This window comes from Ruditapes philippinarum, unplaced genomic scaffold, assembly GCF_026571515.1.
Source record: "Ruditapes philippinarum isolate M1 unplaced genomic scaffold, ASM2657151v2 ctg2034_1_1_1_1, whole genome shotgun sequence".
Classification (NCBI taxonomy): Eukaryota; Metazoa; Mollusca; class Bivalvia; order Venerida; family Veneridae; genus Ruditapes; species Ruditapes philippinarum.
The window spans coordinates 393,270-415,694 of NW_026857441.1; the positions used below are offsets into that span (position 1 = coordinate 393,270).

Below are 22,425 nucleotides of genomic sequence, written 5' to 3' on the forward strand. Positions count from 1 at the left end.
CCCCTTTAGAAGTTATTATCTATTAAAGGGCTCGATTAAATGCTAGTAGTGAAAAGATGACTATGGAAGTTACGGAGAAGAGGCTTGATGAGTTAAGTGCATTTACAGATATTTGTATAACTAAAGATAAAGCTACGCTGGAGAATATTCAGAAATTCTTGCGAAAACTTACTACATTTGTATTGTTGCTGCATGTGCCAGATCAAGCAGGATGTTTGTTAATCGTATTTTAAATTGGTCAATAGATTTTTAATCTAGTAATGCTAGTAGTCAATTGCTTTCTTTACAGGTTAAGAAGAAGAAAAGATTTACTTTTTTGGTGCAGGTATCATCCTTTTTATAATAATGCTTGTTTGTAATGATTATAAAGTTTTATATAATTACACTTAGGCTTTCAGTTTATGAAGAAATTTTATTTTATTTTTCTTTTCCTGCGGCTCGGATTATATATATTAAAGCAACCGTTTGAAATTTTCAGTTCTGACAATTGTTTCACAGACACTTGGGGTTTGGAGCTCAAAACGCCTTTAAAATCCAAATAAAATGCATATTTGTCAATCCCATCACATGTACTGATCATATATATCAAAAAACTTAATATAAGCCGTTTTGAAAAAAAATCATATTTTAACATCTATAATAATACACAAGATAAAAATGTTCGCCGGAAAAAATCCGCACCCCTGCCGTCATAATTACCATGTATTTTATTCCATTTCCAATATTTTCACATAATCCTTTGGTCCATCGACACAGAAGATATAATTCTTCACGATGATGGTCAATTTAAAACTTCAACGGTAATATAAACAACGCAACAGCCGAAATAAACATCAAGATTATCGCCGTTTTCTTCCATTTAAAAAATCTTTCGATGAATTCAAACGTGGCCCAAGCTTTGCCGTGTGCAAAATGCGTAGCGCTTTTAAGTTTGGGAACCAACATAATCGGATGGCTTCGTTCATAGCCTAATGGTTTCCATCTTCAAAAAAACATATGCATTTTATTTGGATTTTAAAGGCGTTTTGAGGTCCAAACCACAAGTGTCTTTAATTGTTTGACAGGATGCGGAAGTATTTGTTGAAATAACTTTTTTTTCACAGCGTGTTCCAGAATTTATTCTCAAACAAGGCTAAAATATTATTGTATTTCAAAGCCAAAGATATAAATATTGAGAAATAATCTCAGGCACACTACAGCTTCTGCCTTTGCTGAAAGTTCAAAGAAGATTTCAGTGGGAGAGTTTTATTATTATCTGCTTATATGTTTACCTTTAGTTTTTTATCTCTTTCTACTGGTATATTAAGACTTTATGCTCATTTTTAAAGGCACATTATGCTTTAGAAACACAATGATTGTGTCAAATAAACAATTAATAGTTTTCATATAAGAAAAGAAAACATAATGTGGATAACATTAAATAACATGTGTATGTTAGATGCTCTTCATCCGAAAAAAATAGCGCTAAAAGTAACAAAATGTAACAGTAGTTCTAATAGTAGTAAATCTATACAAATACTAAATCACTATAACTGTACTCATTGCAAAAAAGCTACACAAGCAAAGATTGGTTCAGGTAATTGGCAAGTGGAAACCATAATAGGACACCAAAGATAAAAAAAAAATCTTTGAATAAATACAAAATAAAAACATATCCGATCCCTAATTGGCTTTTACGTAGAACATTCAAGTCTGTTGTACTCGGAACTATAAAATGGAATAAAAACATTGCATTTAATTTTAGGTTATAGTATAGATCATACTAATCTTATTTATTAAATATGTCTTTGACAAAGTTATGCAGAGACTAAATGTTTATCATATTAAAAAAGCCTTTAAAGATATTTTGTTCAAAATTCGCGATGTTTTAGATTTTTCATGTAATACAGTTTCTGAACGTTTACTTCTTTCCATCTCCTTTCTAGATGAAAGAAAATTAAACCTAGTTCTTGCTTCTTCATAATTATACATGTATTTATAAGGAAGTACAATGCCATATATGTTTATTATTATATTAATTTCTCTTTTTTTGTACATTAACCTGGCCTAAGACAAATTCATTTTGGGGAGAAGCAGCTCATGTGTCTTTTGTTTAGACTGAAAGATATGAGAATTTATCCTGATGTTGCATATGAAAGTTTTAATCAAATTTAATAGTAAATAAAGTAAAGATTGTTTTCTCTGTCTCTTGACATTCTTAGATTTCATGTTTAATTTTCATGTTTCAAAGGAACTTGCGTGAACGTAATTCTTAAACTGGTATGGATTCAGAACTTTTTTGAGCCATGCTTTTAGAAGGGAATTTGCAACACGTGTTTTCAAACACATCCAAGTATTTATGGTTATGCCACATAAACAATTGATTTATTTGTTACATTTGTTTTTGAAAGTTTTAAAGATAATTATATTAAAAAAACTAAACGTTTTAAGATATTTTGCTCCAAATTCATGATGTTTTAGATTTTTCATTAAGAGAGAATACAGTTTCTTGATGTTTATTTCTTTTTCGTTTCTTTTCTGGCCGCCAGAGGTCAATGTTATTGAAAAGGGAAATTGCGTGAAAGTATTTGAGCCGCGTCATTACAAAACCAACATAGTGCGTTTGCGACCAGCATGGATTCAGACCAGCCTGCGCATCCGCGCAGTCTGATCAGGATACATGCTGTTTGCTATCAGTTTCTCTACTTGTTATAGAGTTGGTAAGCGAACAGCATAGATTCTGATCAGACTGCGCGGCTCATTTCTTTAATTGGTACGGCTTCAGAGTTTTTCTTTTTTGAACCATTCTTTTAGAAGGGAGTTTCCAACACTAGTCTTTATAGGAACGCATGCAATTACTTAGTGATTGGAAAATTGGATGCATACAAATTATATTAATAATTAGATTGGTCTGATGAAACAAGAAAAACTCTGAATAAGGATGAGTGTTACTGTTAAAACGATTGACATAGTTTGTTGTTTAGTGCATTTTTTCTTTTTGTTTTATACATAGTTGCCGAGTGTTTTGATGTTCTTTCTCAATCTTTTGTATCGTAGGCAAACATAAAAACACGTTCCCTGTTGTCACAATATGAAACCCCAGAAAAAAGTAACCAATGAACAAGCATCTGAATATAATACTTCTATAGCTATCCCTTTCTCTGCCGTCACAGTAAGTAAACCCCAGAAAAAATGAGGCAATCAATGGACATGCTCTGGAAAACGGGTAACTAATACCTGCACTCCATTTAACGCACTGTGCATGTATACATGTATGTATACAATTTAACTCTGACACATTTTCAACAGAAATGTCCCCAAACTATAATACAAAGATATATGTAACATGATTTGCTTGCAGGAATCTGTCTTAAAATTACCATTAGAGTGCCATGTGATCGTTGAGATACCACGTCAGACAAATAATGCATTTCATGCGTTTAAATTGGAAGTCAATATAACTGAAAAGTGTCCTTATTTTTCAAATTTATTTGAAAGCATGCAGCTACAAATATTTTTTACAATTAAAATGAAACATCAGATTATTTGCCAATTCCACCAATGCCGCCTAAATGGATGGTACATCGGCAGCCGCCGTCGACGCAATGTTTAGACAAAAATCTGTCATGACAATCAGGGCAGTCACCTGAGTCAGTGCAAGAATCACCTGAAATTAAGAATATTGTATAAATATATGTCAGGAAATTTAAATGTTATCTATGCACTCTTATAATAAAGTATGTGTTTTAGATGTTGTGGTTGCGGGTTTTTTTTTCGGACATGACATTTAAAAAAGGGAGGGGAACAAATCAAACGAAATTTGAAATTCAATTAATAGATACATATACATTGTTATACATTAAACTTTTTGTTTTATAAGTGGTTAGTGTTTTTCATGTTATATTATTTGTGGCTGTCAGTCCCAAACCTTGTTTATGATATAATATTATATATTATTTTAATTAATGCAATGGAAAAAGCACTAATAACGTTGTACAAAATAAATCATGTGTTTAAAGGAATAAGTGTGCACATCTTTGGTTAACCTATTATTAATAAAATCAGAATCAGAATAAAATCAGAATCTATATGGTCAATTTCACTAATTGTTTGGTAAGGAAATGGGTTATATGACAAAATGTCTGAATCAAAGGCTTGAAAATTTATCAATTTATAAAGATAATTTATTCAGTTGAAGTAAAATAAATATAACTTCTTTACTGTTTAACCGTCTGGTCAAAATGCAAGGAAGAATCGCATTTGCATGCATAACATAAGAAGATAACTGGGTAAGAATTTCTTAAATAATGTTATAATACATAGAGGTTGTTCAAGTTTTTTTTCTTTAAATGCAGGATTTATTTTCATCTAGTGGTATGAACATGAATATCTCATAAATGGCAGTAGCCACGAGTGAAATATAATAATTTTCATAGTGAGTCCTGTATTTTAAGGAAAAATCTTGAATTTTCTGTTTATTCTATACTTTTCTCCTTTTTAATCTTATTATTTGAAAAGATTCCCCTTAAGTACTTTTGTTCTGGCTGAATTTAGAAAAAAGTCCGGCAAGACACCAGTGAAAATACGTAAAAAATGTTTCACTGTAGTGATTTTTTTTCTTTTGCAGTGAAATTACGGAAATTGAATATGCGCAATTTCTTCATCAATATTTTCAATATCTAATTTATAAGTATGTAATAATTCGGTTAATTTTAGTTGCATCGACGTTCTCTGTTATGTGGTATCAAAGAAACGTATATTATAAAAGAAAAAGAAAATAAAATTATGGTGGCTGATTTGGTACACTTTGCGCGTTGCGTTTTCGATAGCGACAAAACAACCTATATTGTTCTCGCCTTTTCGTCTTGTCGCTAGCGAAGCGCGCCAAACGGCGCGTGGTCGTGCGGCGCGTTGACGCGATGTCGCCCTGTTTCCCCTGTCGCTTGGCTTATACATATACAGATAGCCAGTCCTTCGATTTAAGCCGAGCGAAAAAGTGACATCGCAATAACACGCCGCTCGACAACGCGCCGTTTGACGTGCATCGTTAGCGACAGGACGACAAGACGAAAGCTTGGCGCTTTGTTGTGCTGTCGCTAGCGACAACACGATCCACAAAAAAAGATTCCAAATCAGCCACCATATAAAATAGCTAACCTGTACTTCCCATGGTACAATGGCATTGGCGGAGAATGCAAGTGAAATGGCCCGTCGGACAACTCGATCCATATGAGTTACAATCGTCGTGATGTGTGCAAGCGTCTATGCTGTACACTAAAATAGAAGTGTAGATACGGTATTAGTAATATGAAGGCACATTAGAAATCATTTCAAGAAACAAGCACTGAACGTGAAGTTATGCGTAGTAAAGGTTAATATGTTAACAAAATAGCTGGCAGAGTTCGGTTGCTAAAACCATGAGTAATTCAGATGTTGGCAGAGTTTGGATGAGAAAACAATGAGTTGTTCAGATATTGGCAGAGTTTGAATACAAAAATATGAGTAATTTAGAAATTTGCAGAGTTTGGGTGAGAAAACCAAGCGTTATTTACATATTAGCAGTGATTGAATGGAAAAAATAATTACAAGTGCGCAGTGATATTTTCCGCTGAACTACTTTCCTATATTTTGATTGCTGATACACCACAAGGTCTCTTTTACTACATTGATTTTTTTTTCTGCAGGAATATTTTTTATTGTCAAATAAAAAAAATCACGGTCATGCAAATGTTCCGGGTAATGCCGTTTGGTCGCAAATTTCTTAAACTTTTTAAAAGCCATAACAAGCACACAAGGTGTGATTGCTAAATATGTCTTCACTGGACTTTGTGTTTAATAATGTTCATAAAATAATAAATAATTACGATAAATGTAATCTCAATCCCCCCCCCCCCAAAAAAAAATTAAAAATAAATAGGATATCAGTTCTTTTTTTACCAAACTAATTTAATTCTACTTTCATCTATATTTTGAATGGCACTTTTTGCTGCGTTTCGTGTTAAGTCTAATCTGAACGCTATTTGTTTTTCTTTTGTTTTATTTACACAAGTCGTCAAGTCTCATTTCTACCCCAAAGTAAGTAAAACAATAATTGGTTGCAATCAGTTCTATAGTTAATTATGAATTGTCTTAACATCTTGTCACAGAAATATGAATAATTTACTTACCAGCAAGGACAACCAGGGCGAAGGCAATTAAAAGTTTCATAACTTCTGCTATCTCAAATGATGTCTAGATAAAACAATGGTTCAGTGTGTTTGTACAGCGAGTTTATATACGTAGCTTCAAGGTCGGACAATATCAGTAAAATCGTGACGTCAGTCTATTGGGGTTCGAGGGGAACGAACGAACGAACTATATTGTTCAAATAAAATATATATGAGCCGCGTCACGACAAAACCAACATATTGGGTTTGCGACCAGCATGGATCCAGACCAGCCTGCGCATCCGCGCAGTCTGATCAGGATCCATGCTGTTCGCTTACCAACCCTATTACAAGTAGAGAAACTGATAGCGAACAGCATGGATCCTGATCAGACTGCGCGGATGCGCAGGCTGGTCTGTGTCCATGCTGGTCGCAAACGCACTATGTTGGTTTTGTCGTGACGCGGCTCATATATAAAAAGTAAATTAAACACATGTCATGATATAACCAGCACATTTTTTTTTAGAAATTAATGATAATTTAAATCATAATGAATGTAATTATCGTTTTTATAACTTATTACGATTGCGATCACCATCTCGTTGGTGTCGGCGTTAGTTTTACCTTTTTAGTAAGGGTCATTTTTCCAAAAAATATTAAAAAAACATTCATTTCAAACTTCGTATACATGTGAATGTCATAAAATCATGCCAAATTTAATAAAGGCATATAGTTTTTTTTCCCCTAAATTTATGCCCACTTTTTATTTAACTAACATGTTTTTGCCCTGGTAAGGTAACCTTTCTGTTTTAGGTCTATTTTCTCAGAAACTATCTGTTATTCACTTCAAACTTGATACACATATTCACTTTTAAAATATAATTCCATTTCATACGGGCAAATAAAAATATTTTGCAAAGTTATGCCCCTTTTTTACTTCATATTTTTTTCTTCTAATGTCAATGTCTCCGAAACTGTCAAAGTAAATTAAAATTTCAAGCTTGAAATACATGTTCAATTTTTTAATTGGAATGAATTTCCTATTAACCCTTTAAGGGCATGACTGGTGACATGTACGGTGTCCGTACTAGACAGCGAAAGCTGCATTTTGCATTTTGTATCCTACAGGCGGAGGAACCTTGATTAAGCATAAACTGCACACTCACATAGAGGCGAAAGGACTCCACTGAGTTTGTTTTTTTTATTTTTGACTTGACGGGGCTGGAAATATTTTCCAAGATTAATGTTCAATTTGATGAAGGTCTAAACCAAAAAAGTTGTGTACAAAATTTATGAACATTCGGTCACTCATTTTTTTCTAGAATAATTTTAAAGCAGCCTGCCTTCAGATTCATGTTAATTTTCATAAAATATTTTGGAAATGTATTTAAAAGTAAAATAATGTGAGGTAAACAAATAATGTAATGTGCATATTGCAATCGGCACCTACAATCAACAAAAAATACCAAAAAGTGTTCAGCATATGCAAAAACAGCGCTTACTGCGTTACTTACGCAGTAGAAATATGGTGATAAAATACTGCAAAGTAAGTCTTAAGCATACATAACATGCAAAATATAGCTTGAATCTTGACTGTTTTAACCTTTCTTAAAAGTTTAGTGCACTGTTCTCAATATTGGTTTTCTTGAAATGTTTCGGCCCATCTGGAGGCGTGCAGCTTTAAAGCGTTGCAAAGCTTTTCACTCAAGTCAGGCTATGAAAAGGACACAAAAACCCGATATTCAATCTATTTTTCAGATTGTTTTTATTCTGTATCAGTTTTGAAATTATTTCTGTTTTAAGTACCAAAGCTGACCTATGTAAAAATTTCAAATTTTATGTTTTTAGTCTATTGGACCTCAGAGGGGTTCCTTTAAATATGATAGCGCGTTCCGCCAGTGAATTAAATATTATCAAACTATCAGAATAATAAGAAGCTATTTGACAAAGTTGATGACGAAACAGAATATCGGCACACATTTTAACTGTTTATAAAATTTAGAACAATCGAGACCTATTCTCTGCACATAGGTCAAATGTATTCTTTTAAATTGTTATTATTAAAGATACATTCATACTTTAAATGTATTGTGTTTCAGGTGAAAAAGGCCGAAAAGTTGCGACAAGAATGACAACTCTCTACTTAATGATTTTGGCATTATTATCCTTTGTTACTTTTACAAATGAATTAATTTTTATGGTATTTATTTATTTGTCAAAACGTTTTAGAGATATCGGCTTGAAACTTAAAACGTAGTGAATAGCCTGCCCATATTTTAGCTTTGCGCTACAGCTTTGAAAGGAATTGTTTGGATTTAAATGTCAGTGCAAGTGAACTACTTTACTCCTGTAATGTTCAGGGGAGAGATTTGGCAGTCTGTGACTTTCTTTTTTCTCTACGACGTGACCTAAATTATAAATATTCACTGTTATAGCTAAATTCAAATGAATTAAGTACAGACAATGTCACTGGGGCATGTAACGTGTTACCATTTTAAACACTGAAACAAAATAGGAGAATTTAAATGTAACGATCTTGACCTTTTAAGGTCAAAGATAACATGCAGCAAAGATGACAGTCAGTTGTTAAAACTCTCATGGCCTCTTTACATGTTTCAGTCAAATATAATTTTAGAAACACAAATTCGGTTATTAGGGTCACAATAGTAGTTATAAGGGCTTTATAGGTTTCATTTAAGAAATAGATAGCAATTTTGAGTGCGTAACGTTATTGAAGATTATTGCACCATTTGAGAATGTTATTATGATGGCCGGTAGGCCTGAGCGAGTAGTTTACAAGCATTTAAACGATAAACCGTGCGCTATTATAATTCAATACAGGAAAAATAATATCCGTTTCCATTCTAACATATGCTAATAAAAAAATTGATTTAAATCGCGTTGAACCCCATTAAACAATAGAGGTAATTGATTTATTGACGTCAAATCGGACGTCATATGACGTGTAAACGTGTCCTTTGCATGCCGGATTTACATATCGTTCAATAATGCACTCGACTGTTCTGTCTGTATACATATAATGTGAAGGTTGTCAAAATTTATAGTTATGCCGCCGCCATGATAATGCCAAGGCGCATATAGTGTTACCCCTGTCCTTCAGGTATGCCTACGTGTGTTCGAAAACCTTGTCAGGTTTAATATTCCATTCAATAGTTAATATTCAGACATACTAGCATAACATCAAAGTTCTAAGGTATTTATCAGCAAATTTCTATGAGGAAACTTTATGATGAAAGTACCGAAGGAAGTCTGAGTTTAGAATTATCTCGCAAAACATTTACCCAAGAGCAGGAAATAAGATTATGTTGCATGTGATTAAAAAGAAATGTATAACTAACCATTCAGACATAACACACCATTTGGACATAATTCACCATTTTGATATATACATTGTAATACACAAGTACACCATTCGGACATAATTCATTTTGGCATATACATTTTAATACACATACACACCATTTAGACATAAAACATTATTTGGACATAATTCACCATTTTTGTGTATACATTGTAATATATATAGACAACATTTGGACATAATTCACCATTTGGACATAATTCACTTTGGTACAAATATACACCATTTGGACATAATTCACCATTTTTGTATATACAGTGTAATATATAAAAAAGTATGTTTTGGGAAATGCAGAGTACAAAGTTCGTTAATTTTTTATACGTTTGTACTCTGCATTTCCCAAAACATACTTTTTTTATACATAAAATCCACACAAATTCACTATTTTGATATAATTTACCATTTAGACAAAATTAACCTCTATTGTATAATTCACCATATTGTTCACTCTATGAACATTGAGTCAACATTTAATCTAAAGATATAGTACAAAATATTGTGTTTCAAACATGAAAATAATTCAAAATTCTCATTTCAAAAGGGAGATTCTTCTTTCAATACATTGTCCAGAGTTATGAACCTTGTTAATAAAATATAAATGCTGTGATGTAAAAGGAACAACTTATTTAATGTTGCAAGTAAAGCCCCCACCCAGCCAGAGATACTTTGTATGGTGTAGCTTATATCAACAAACTAAATTTTTTGTATGTCTTTAATATATCAATTATTTCATATACAATTGTATATAATTTATATGCCTGGTAAAAAAAAAACTCTTAAACATTAAATGTACAACTTAAAAACAATACATGTCTAGTAAATCTATTGCACAAATACTTGTTAAAATTGACTCATTCACAATTCTGAAGAGAATTTCTTTTCTTTCTAAATTACAATTTTATTTTTAGTACATTCAAGTACGTCAGAAGTACTATTTCATTTTTATTCCGTAAAACTTCTGAGAAATTTTAAACCTATACAATGCAAAAAAAGTGAATGACAGCAATCACGTGTCTTTACAACACTTCACGTTTGTAACATCACTTTTCATGTTTATATAGTTCTATATTGCAGTTAATTTATGATCCAAAAAATTCTCTAAAATATGAAGTTTGCTGTATTATAAATACGTTATATATAGACATAGACTCTTGACAGGTTATATGGCCATATATAAACAGCTGTTTGCAATATAATCATCATCCTATGTCTAAGGTTATATATACAAATAACCCTCTATATATGGTCATATAACTTGTCAAAAATCTTTATAACAAACTAATAATATGCATATACATTAGTTTGTATTTAAAACTAAATCACAAATATCAATGAGCACAATACTTGTTTTATAAGGTCATGTTTTTTTCAGTATTGTTCACTTCTTCCGTGTCATATAAAGTGAAAACCAAGGACCTTCTTGATCCAGAGGAACTAAACGTTTTATTTACTCATAATGTTCAAAAGAAAATGAAACAGTCAAATTTATACTGTGGAGTATGCCTTCAGTGACCTTCGATTAGAGAGAGAAATAAAGTCACTAGAAAAAGGGGGTCACTAGAGAAAGCAGGGGGGGGGGTCACTAGACAATTGTTATCCCCTCAGTTTTGACAATAGATAAGTTTCCTAACCATACTGATGACTATTGCAGTATGGTAAATAAACATCCAAGGACATCAACATTGAGAATCTGTTAGACAAGAGACTGTAGTTTAGATATCTTATATATAAGTAAATAAATTAAGATGATGTGATACATTTTAATTACCTGTTATGTGTTCAAATATTAAGAAAAAGCCCTTTCTCTATTAAGTAAAACAGAATTAAAGAGGTGTTAAGATATGAAAATGCATCTCAGATTTGTATAAAACAGGGATATGTAACTTGTAATATAAACAATTATGTGTTCTACAATCTCTCTATATATTTTTCTTAAGCTTGATTATACAAAATAAATGCCAGATTTAATTTCTTAGATGTACTTGTGTATGATTCAATCTGTCCTCATGCTAAATGGTTAGGGAAAATTTCAAAATAAGTACTGAGTGACTGTATAGTGTATAGTGCAGACCATGATTGGATGGCAAGTATGTGCTGGCTGCTCTTGGTCTGCACTAATCATATGGGTGGATTCAGTTGCCGACCAGCAGGCTAAAGGTTCAAATATTGAAACAAACTGGTCAGAGTGGAAGGAAAACTCTAGAATTACAAATAAATATGACACTCTTTAAAGTGTATTGGTCTATAATGGAAGGTCTGTAATACAAAATACAATTATGCTACTTTTATTTACTATCAGACATAACAAAAACCTTGAAAGAATTATATATATTGGATGTTGTTGGCATGTCTGAGATATATGTTCTGATTTTAGTATTACATTAATTTGTATAGCAGCTGATAAAATATTCATCATAAAAATGATCATACTAAATCATTTAAGAACTTTATCAACAGTTTTTTTACAAGTAATATTTTATTAGAATATCCAAATAATGTATTTCAATTGTACATGTACTTATAATTAAACCACTTATAGTAAAACGAGCCTATGGCAGGCCAATCCACTTTAAAACACAATTTACAAACACATTAAGTAAAAAAAAATATAAAGAAGTGATAAGTCTGCAAACATTACTTCATCATTTTTATCTTAAAACAGACAAAGCTATATCTGACTGTCCGTTATTTGAATAATAAAAGTTTACTTTAAAACAAGTTCATTTTTTATCAAGTTACATTTCAAAGAGATTTATACTACATGCAGAAATTTAATACAATATCATGATTAGTGGATTTAACTAAAAAATTACTACAATCAGTTGTGTTATAAAAAAATAAAAAATTGTATACTGGTTTCCTAGCAGTTTCCTGTCTTTTATCATTGATCTATTTTTACCCATAAAGCATCTGTGTTGCTTCATCAAATTTAGAGAGATATTTGTTTTCTGGGCAACAAAGCAGTTAAAATAGTGCAACAGTTTATATATTTAGAAGTTTTGCCTGTTGTTATAAGTTACCTTAGATAACTTGATACATTTAAAAAAAGGAACACCTGAGAAATTTCAGTTTGAATGTTCATGCAAAATATCTGAGGCTCGATTCCAGGTAAATCAGTTCTTTTTACCAATATAAGTGCAGACAACATGAAAAAGGTTGGAAAATTTAAATTTCTTTTATAAAATCACCTTAACAAAAATGAAAAACATCAGGAAGCCTGCAATGAAATAGTGAATAAAAGTGATAAAAGGTGTTACATTTCTGGCCCATTTTCTAATTGAAAAGTAAAGTATAATTTTAGAGTAAAATTGAAAACATGATAATGCTGGGCAGGTACCTGTCTGTGTTCTGTCAAAGTTTTAAACTTGTCTGTTGATAGATTCCTATTTTATTTTGAAAAAAAAAGTGATTTGGGGCTGGAAACTGCTCGGAAACAAGTCTATCTTTATGTAAGAATGTGGTTTGTAAATTTGGATTGAAGCAGGTGTGCAATGCATAAAATAATCTTTTAACTGACTAAAAACAGCAGCAGTTTTTTTATGTTTTCATATTCAATCATAAAAGCCTTAAAGCTTTATTTCAACAGAAAAATATCAGAACAAAATCTGAACTATTTAAATTACTTTATCACATAAACTATGCCGCAGGAGTGTAACAAAGCCATATAGTAATAAAAACCATATTACACAAGTGTAATAACACTTTGATGTGACATAAATAATTTTGTGTTAAATACAAAACATAGTGTTAATCAACATGCTAATGTTAGTGTAACACTTAAATCACAGCAAAATGAAAAATGGCTCTTTTAAATAGTAAATCGTTCTTATTCTAAAAATGTGATAAAAAAAATATAATATTCGTGTAGATTTCAAAACTAGATTTATTGAACTTGTTGAATAAAACAATAATAATCAACTTGTTCAATATATAAGTTATTAATCGTACACTAATTCAATATCCTCTATATGCGCAATGCTTAATACTAAATCAAACAGATTTGTAGTAAAATTATGAAACTTGTGTCATTAATCACAAATAAAAAGAACTGTGTCATTATAAAACAGCACACTTTCAAAACTACTCGGTCAGACCTTATCATAATTGCACATCTTGTGAACATAAATGAGCCGCGTCACGACAAAACCTACATAGTGCGTTTGCAACCAGCATGGATCCAGACCAGCCTGCGCATCCGCGCAGTCTGATCAGGATCCATGCTGTTCGCTTACCAACTGTATTACAAGTAGAGAAACTGATAGGGAACAGCATGGATCCTGATCAGACTGCGCAGATGCGCATGCTGGTCTGGATCCATGCTGGTCGCAAACCAACTATGTTGGTTTTGTCTTGACGCGGCTCAAATGCTGGCCAGATTTGTGGCAATAAGCTACAATGTGTAATGGTTTAGAACTGTTCATTACCAGGTGAGTAGATGTGTCAGCGGCCGGATAGCTCTGTAGAGCCACGGAATGGTATCCCAGGGTCCTGTGTTCAAGTCCAAGTCAGGCTGCACATTTTACTAACCCTGTGACACATTTAGATCTTTACCCTTTAGCTGTTGAACTTTCTGAAGAAAAACAAATGTCCAAATTCCATTTTGAAGCAGTTAATTATCAAATTTTGGGATAGATCTATAATGAATAATTAACTATGATGAAATTTTGAAAGCTGGTCCCTTAAGATTATATAGCTTGTCTGATTACTCTGATGAACAGACTGGCCCTAATATTACACTTTGTAGTTTTATTTTCCAGCATTATTAGTGTTAAATCAGATCAAAATAAACAATATACACTTATTTCATGGGTGTCTGTGGAACAGTCAAAACTGTTGCCCCTCAGTATCAGGGATGACATTTTTTAAACTGTTGCCAGAGGCCAAAGTCAGTGGGCAAAAGTTCCTAATGTCATCCTTGATACGGAAGACAACAGTTTGTTGTTCGGCAAACATCCATGTAATAACTGTTTTATTACCTAATACTTTATAATCAAACTATAAATATTGCAACAACATACTAATCACATTATTACAACTGAATCCAACAGACATTCAAAAATAGAATACTAGCGGGCAACGTTAATTGAAATACCCAATGAAAGGGGTTTCACAGTTAAAAATGTTAACTGGTCAACAGTTCATTTCATCATTGTGCATGCATGTAGGATTTCAGCGGTTCATTTAAACAGTTGTAAATAAGGAATTAGTATTTCATCAAAGGCATTTGGTAATAAGACAAAATGAACAAGACAGGTCATTAGAGATCTTAAGATCATCTTTACAAAAGGTGGTTTAAAATCATACACTGTTATAGAGACTCCAGTGTTTATAAAAATCCTTACAAAAATGAAGAACTGAAACCCCTTTAAAGATCCCGTAAATTTTTTAAATTTTAAGGGGGTTTTAAAAACCAAACCCTTTTTTGGAAAATTATATATTTTTTTAACTTATTATTTAAAAAAATTTAAACTTATAAAAACAAAAATTTTTTAAAACAAATTTGAATTTGAAAAATTTTAAAAAAAATTGGTTTTGGGAAATATTTTGAAAATTATTTTTAAAGTAATCAAATTTAAAAATATTGGGGGTTTTTTCTTAATAAAAATTTAAAATAAAATTTGGGTTTAAAACTTTTTATAAAAAAATATTTTTTTTTTTAAACCTTTCCAAATTTAAAATTTTTAAATTTAATTTAAATGTTTAAACTAATATCTTTTTAAAAAAATTTCTTTTTGGGGAAACCTTTTTAAAATTGGGTAAAAACTTAATTTGAGAATCATTTTTTAAAATATAAAAACCATAAAAAATTGTTTTTACAGGAAAATTTTTAAATCATCTGAGCTTTAAAAACCCTCATCTAAATTTCATAATCATTTTTTAACAGTTACAATGGCATTTTATTCCCGGCCTTTAAAAAAGGGCAAAAAGTTGTTTTTCATTTCCAAAAAGAAGACATTTAACAATTGTCATGTGAATTAAAACAACATGAAAAAATTTTGGTTTTTAAATAAAACAGTTTTGCTGAACTGATGATTTTTGGGGTTTCCTTTTTTTGGGTGTGGTTTTGTGGCCACTTGGTCTAAGGGGAGACAGTATGAAAAAAATATACCCCAAAAAAACCACTGGAGCATTATAAAAAATTTTTTGCTGAGGTTTTAAAATAAAGGGGCCCCTTTTTAAGTTTTGTAAGATTTTAAAATTCTTTGTTTTAAATTTTTTTTAGCAAATTCCCACAAACTTTTATCAAAAAGTCATTCTTTTAAATATCCCCCTCCTTTTATAACATCACGCTTGGTCCCCACTACAACCTTTAAACAATCTTCTTTTGCATGTTCCAGAAGTGGTAAAAATCTAGCCCTGAAAAGTAAAGAAAAAACACTTATAAACTAGAGCTGCCTTAGGAGTGATAAATACCACCACAATCTCTTTGACACAGAATTTTATGAAATAGAGAAAAACTGAATCTGTAAAGAATACCCATTAATGACAAAATTGAAAATGTTGCAGGCTCGGTTAGATTAAGTCTGTTCATGGATTGTAATGGAAACGCAAGTTACCAATCCGGCTTAAGCAGACTTCATTATTTAAACATGAAAAATGGTGAAATTATGAATTTAGAAACATCTGCAAGTCTATTTATAATTATTTTTGACAGAGAACAATCAAATTTAATGAAATCATCCAAGAGTTATAGGATTAACAGTGCAGACAAAATAATGTCTAAAATTTAAAAAATTCAATAGTGACCCTTTTTCCCAGCAACAGCCAAAAACAGTAAAGGGGGTCTGAATAAACATTTGAGCAAATTTCCCCAAAACAAAATGGGATAGGGTGTATTAGAACAGGAAAATTTTGGAGACGGACTGGGCCCCAGAAATGACAAAGTGATTTATAGTATTGGGCCTCTCCCAAAAATGCAGAGGGAATAAAAGACAACCCAAAAGTTTAAAAAGGGGGCGTTCACACTGCCAAAAAATTTGCACGTTTATTTACTTCAGCTTGCCTTTTCAAACAGTAATAAATTTCTTTTAAAAGAAACACTCCTGTTTTTTTACTGTTATTTAACAGACTAAATATTTCAGTTTAAAATTGGTTTTAAAAAAAATTTATTTTAAACATGAGTTTTGTTTTCCTGGAAAATAATCACTTAAAATTTAAAGAACCCCTATCCTTTTCCCCATTTTGGAACCCCCACTTTTAAAAATTGGGAGCTATGAGAGACAATTATCATTGTTATTTTACCCACCACTATCATTATCATGTGAGAGTGTTATGTGAGAGACAACTATCATTATCATGTGAGGGGACCACTATCATTATCATGTGAGAGACCACTATTATTGTTATGTGAGAGACCACTATCATTATCATGTGAAAGACCACTATCATTATCATGTGAGAGACCACTACCATTATCATGTGAGAGACCACTATCATTATCATGTGAGAGACCACTATCATTATCATGTGAGAGACCACTACCATTATCATGTGAGAGACCACTATCATTATCATGTGAGAGACCACTATCATTATCATGTGAGAGACCACTATCATTATCATGTGAGAGACCGCTATAACTATCATGTGAGAGACCGCTATCATTATCATGTGAGAGACCGCTATCATTATCATGTGAGAGACCATTATCATGTGAGAGACCATTATCATTATCATGTGAGAGACCACTATCATTATCATGTGAGAGACCACTATCATTATCATGTGAGAGACCACTATCATTATCATGTGAGAGACCATTATCATTATCATGTGAGAGACCACTATCATTATCATGTGAGAGACCACTATCATTATCATGTGAGAGACCATTATCATTATCATGTGAGAGACCATTATCATTATCATGTGAGAGACCACTATCACTATCATGTGAGAGACCACTATCATTATCATGTGAGAGACCACTATCATTATCATGTGAGAGACCATTATCATTATCATGTGAGAGACCATTATCATGTGAGAGACCACTATCATTATCATGTGAGAGACCACTATCACTATCATGTGAGAGACCACTATCATTATCATGTGAGAGACCATTATCATTATCATGTGAGAGACCATTATCATTATCATGTGAGAGACCACTATTATTATCATGTGAGAGACCGCTATCATTATCATGTGAGAGACCACTATCACTATCATGTGAGAGACCATTATCATTATCATGTGAGAGACCATTATCATGTGAGAGACCACTATCATTATCATGTGAGAGACCATTATCATTATCATGTGAGAGACCATTATCATTATCATGTGAGAGACCATTATCATGTGAGATAACATCTGACAGTTTCACCACAGCTGCACATATGTATGCTATAAGTATGTCATTAAAGAATTAATTTGAATTTGAAGATCAAAAAGTTAGATCTTAGTGACCAATTATGGCAGTGTCAAATTGCTAATATTTTTGTGTCTTTTGTTTATTTTTTTTTCAATGAAGATTTATCCCTATCTATACTGGTGGCTTTCATGTACATAAGTCATGTAAGTTATTCCATCACAGTATTCCAACAGGTAAAGGTCTTACCACAGGGATTCATAACTTGATGAAGTTGTGAGATCAAATGCCAGGATCGCAGCGCCAGCGTTCCTACAGTAAAATGAGGACAGTCCTGTGTACCTCTCATCACCTGCTGTATCCTGTAATAAGTAAAACAATATTCAAATGTGTTTCTTTATACAACAACGTTCAAACATATAATGAAATGTGAAGGGCACACTTTTAAAGCTAATGCCTCCTGATGAGTCAAAATTGAAAAAAAATGTACTAGGATATTAGGAATAGTAAAAAGATTCAAGATTCAAGTAATATTTTACATTTTATGTGTGATTAATGATTGATTTTTCAGTATTTACAACTTTATTTCTACTGATTTACTAAAGCAGTAAGGGCTATTTATGTATATTTTGACCGCTTTTTGGTAATTAACGTGGATTGTAAGAGCCATTGATAAAGTGTATATTGCTTCCTTTTGGTAACTTCACAATATTATACATTCAAATAAATATTCAAAAAATTCATAAAAATTAGTATGAATCTGGAGGCGTGTTGCTTTAACATTGATTAATCACTTAAGTTTCAAGTCCTTTGCCAAGACTAATTAGCAATGGTGTCAATATATGAGGAAACATGATAATTGAGCTCAAACCCACATCTTCTTGGCATATCGGCAAACATTTTATTTACTAACCCACTGCTTTCATCGTGTATTTATTTTACATATATAGGTTATAGCACCGTTACTAACAGATTTGCAGATGCTTTCTTAACACAGTGTTATGCATAGGGGTACCATAACAAACACATAGAAATTTATTTAAATCAAATGTTGATGTCAAAATCATAGCTCATTGGCAGCAAGCCTCCATCTAACCATGACAATAAAGATCTTAATCACGCTTTGTTACCTTGGGGGTTTACTATATCAAAGCCAACATTAAGATTGTTCATCCTGTTCTGGCTTTAATCATCTTTAATGTTGGCAGCAGTGTATTATTTAAATGCCTTAAGCATTTTCAAAATTTTAAAACAAAAATATATTACCCATACTGCCACATTATATGGTCCCCACTGTTTCAGGAAAAAAGCAGCACCTATTGTCTAAAAAAAAACAACAACAAATTTTGTTTGAGTGAGATGGAAATGACTTTCATCAGGTATAATAAATAAAAATGTTCACTTTGCTTATTATTGAATACAATGAAAGAGATAGTACACATCAATATGGAAATACTTCTAATCATATAAGATATAGATTGTAATAAAGCTGACTTCTTATTTAAAATAAGACATGTAACTTTGATGTAAGCTAACTTGTGTCAGTGCTTCCATTAGTCGATATTTGGGAGTCATTTACTCCTTGATTTTGGCTTGTGACTTCAAAAATGTAATACATTTTCTTGTTTTCCTTTATAATACAGCATCCATTATGTCCAAGGTTTTTTCAGTCTCTGACTTTCAAATTTTGAAATTTAATGGAAACCCTGGACTTAACAAAACATTGCCTTACTATGATGAGGAACTAGAAACATGGATGCCCTAACATTCCACTATTTTGTCAGTCTTCTAATGGGCATTGTGTTCAATATCCCCCTCCCCCCACCCCCAAACAAACAGGGTGGATGAAAATAGGAAAATTTTACTTAAGCCATAAACTTAAATATTTTATATTATTTGAATGAATTTAAGATATAAAACACGCACACAGATTTTAAAAAAGTGAAGGTTTGCTAAGCATTATTAGCAGTATATTTTTGACATCTTTATATGACCTGGTAAAGAGTTGTAAGTTGATACAATCCAAGCATTTTGGTGAGGGTTACAATCCAAACAACTGTACTATATGTCGCGGGCCATATTGCCTGTCAAAAAGTCTTTACTTATAATACAGTAACATTACAGCAGCCCTGTACAGGTATATCAATTATATAAATGTTATGATTATCCAATGAAAAGCAATGTTACAAACAGCAACATTACAAACAAACAGTAAGTACACAATAAAACATAGATATTGATACATACTGATTCATGTGGTCCGAACGTACCATCAATGTATCTACTGATGAGACACGTTTTACCAACATTGTAATCTCCTAATATAATCACCTTGGCATCACTGTAAATAAACAACAACAACAATCATCATACAAACAATGCAAAGTAGAGCTGTGGTATACATCTGTATCAAAGGTCATTATACCCCAGTTACACAGGCAGTCGGTCTGCAATTTGTTATTTAATTTTAAATTCACTGGCTGTTTTGATCAGAAACAGCAATTGGTTATTGACAAGTGTTCAACAGAAGAAATGGCACATTTTAATTGTGTTTATTTTTTTCTGAAGGTGATAAATCTAAAGTTACTCTTAACTGATCTCTTGCTTATTGGTGATATTGGTTGTAGACAGGTTGTCAATTGGTCATTTGTAAACAAGAATTTTACACATGTTTAAAAATTACAATTGGTAATTTTTACCAATAAATCCTACATTGTGTATTTTAATAATATATTAATACAGGGAAGTCATAGACCGGGACTGCCAAGCTGGCCCAGGCTTTGGCTTGCCAAGCTATAGACTACACATGTATATTTAAAAGAAAATCAAATAAAGACAATTAAAGAATATATAGAATTCTATATCTATCAATGAAATTTTCAGTGTCAGTTCTAATTAATCTTGTGCTGCCATTTTCAATGTAATTTAATGATAATAGGGCAGGTGGGGGAGAGGGGGTGGGGGGGGGGGGGGGTATTCCATTAACGAACAATCGCAACATTTTTTTTACTGACTTCCCGTTCAATGCGTTCATTGGCTTTGCCTTATTTCATATTATTATTAACAACAATTTAAATTACATTCATAAATGATTTGTAAATTATTTAATCATGTTGAAAAAGAAGTAAAAGCTCGATAAACTTTACTTTCAACAGACAATCTAACTTCTAAGTATAGTACACTATGTATATATCTTCCAGTTATGTCAAACCAGTCGCGCGGACGTAAACATGTCTGCGCGTCAAAAATATGTATACATGTATGCACACATTTATGTTAAAGTCAAATTTTTATCATCATTATACACTTGTCAGTTGTTACTGCTCATGATTTGCAATTCCCTTCATGATTATTAATCTAGTTTTTAACTCAACTTAAGTCTAAGTATCTTCCAGTAGCTACAGTACATGTACAAACTCATAATTTTTAATTTACTCACCTCATTTTTTAAAACCATTTTTTTTCTTAGCCTTCAATTGGACATTCAATTAATAACCAAAAAACTTATTATTAAAGGTTACTGAATACAAGTGGATTTCTAAATAATCCATAAAACATGTTATAATAATAAATTTCTAAAAATGTCAAATTCGTACAAAGAAGTGCATAATATTTTGAAAAAAAAGTCAAAACAAAATATAAAATATGATTCTTACGCTTTCCTCTTATTGGCAGCTGAGCCTGACATTATTTAAGAGAAAGGACAGGTCCAAAATGTAATTATGAAATTATTCTAACATTATTTATAGGTAAAATAATTCGCTAATAATCACAACAAAATTCGTCATCCACTCCACCCACAACCCGGAAGTAATTGTAAACAAAACAGTTTACTCGATTAAAATTTTGATCTGGACAAAGAATATGTTCTTTTTTTATTTACCGACACAAAACTATATATTAATTTGTTAAAATGTAACTAAATAATCCATTCTTAGTCTAATTCTCACAGCATGCTCTGTATGGCTATGACAACTAACCGCTAAATGATGATATCTTCGCAATTGAATTTGCAATAGTGTCTACAGTACCTAAACATTACAAAAAATAAATTGAGTGGAAACATTAATCGAGTATTTTCAACTTAAATGGCTAAATACACGCTGATTTTCTCGGTAAACACATATGCATATGCATTATACAATGTTTGTATTAAATTTTGTAAAGGGTACAATCGAAATAATACATAAAAACCATATATTCATAATCAATATTTTATACGATATGAATGTATACTTATATATATATATATCTATAGGCCTACTCAATTTCGAATAAAAGGTGGTCGTATTTATTTAAATAGTTCATCTTTATACGTAGATTACATCAAAGTTTTATAATAAAGCCTAACAATTTTTGTTAACTTACAAAAATATGATCTGAGTATAAATAAAATTCAATGATATCCACCTGATCACCGCTAATCTTGCAATATTTGAATAATAAATACACCATGTTCAAGATTTTCAAATTACTGGTTCCAACGCGTTGGCTTAATACTACAAACCCGTATGTCATTTTTTGTCATTTTTAGAAAATCGCATTTGAAAGTTTGAACTGTAATAACTTTGAAATGATAAACCGTATCAAGATAAAATTTT

The 22,425-nt window shown here is 31.7% G+C and overlaps 2 protein-coding genes across 2 annotated transcripts; both read right to left on the minus strand.

Annotated features, from left to right (window-relative positions):
- Positions 1–3,452: 3,452 nt before the first annotated feature.
- LOC132749757 (tenascin-like) lies at positions 3,453–6,306 on the minus strand. Its single transcript, XM_060739651.1, has 3 exons — positions 6,147–6,306; positions 5,137–5,253; positions 3,453–3,646 (listed from the first exon to the last, which is right to left on the minus strand). The coding sequence occupies exons 1-3, from the start codon at positions 6,184–6,186 to the stop codon at positions 3,522–3,524; spliced, it is 282 nt and encodes a 93-aa protein (XP_060595634.1). The 5' UTR covers positions 6,187–6,306; the 3' UTR covers positions 3,453–3,521.
- Positions 6,307–15,758: 9,452 nt separating this feature from the next.
- Positions 15,759–21,645, minus strand: LOC132749763 (ras-related protein Rab-20-like). The gene is made up of 5 exons (XM_060739658.1): positions 21,481–21,645; positions 20,072–20,165; positions 19,091–19,147; positions 18,074–18,186; positions 15,759–15,864 (listed from the first exon to the last, which is right to left on the minus strand). The coding sequence occupies exons 1-5, from the start codon at positions 21,510–21,512 to the stop codon at positions 15,759–15,761; spliced, it is 402 nt and encodes a 133-aa protein (XP_060595641.1). The 5' UTR covers positions 21,513–21,645.
- Between the last annotated feature and the right edge of the window lie 780 nt (positions 21,646–22,425).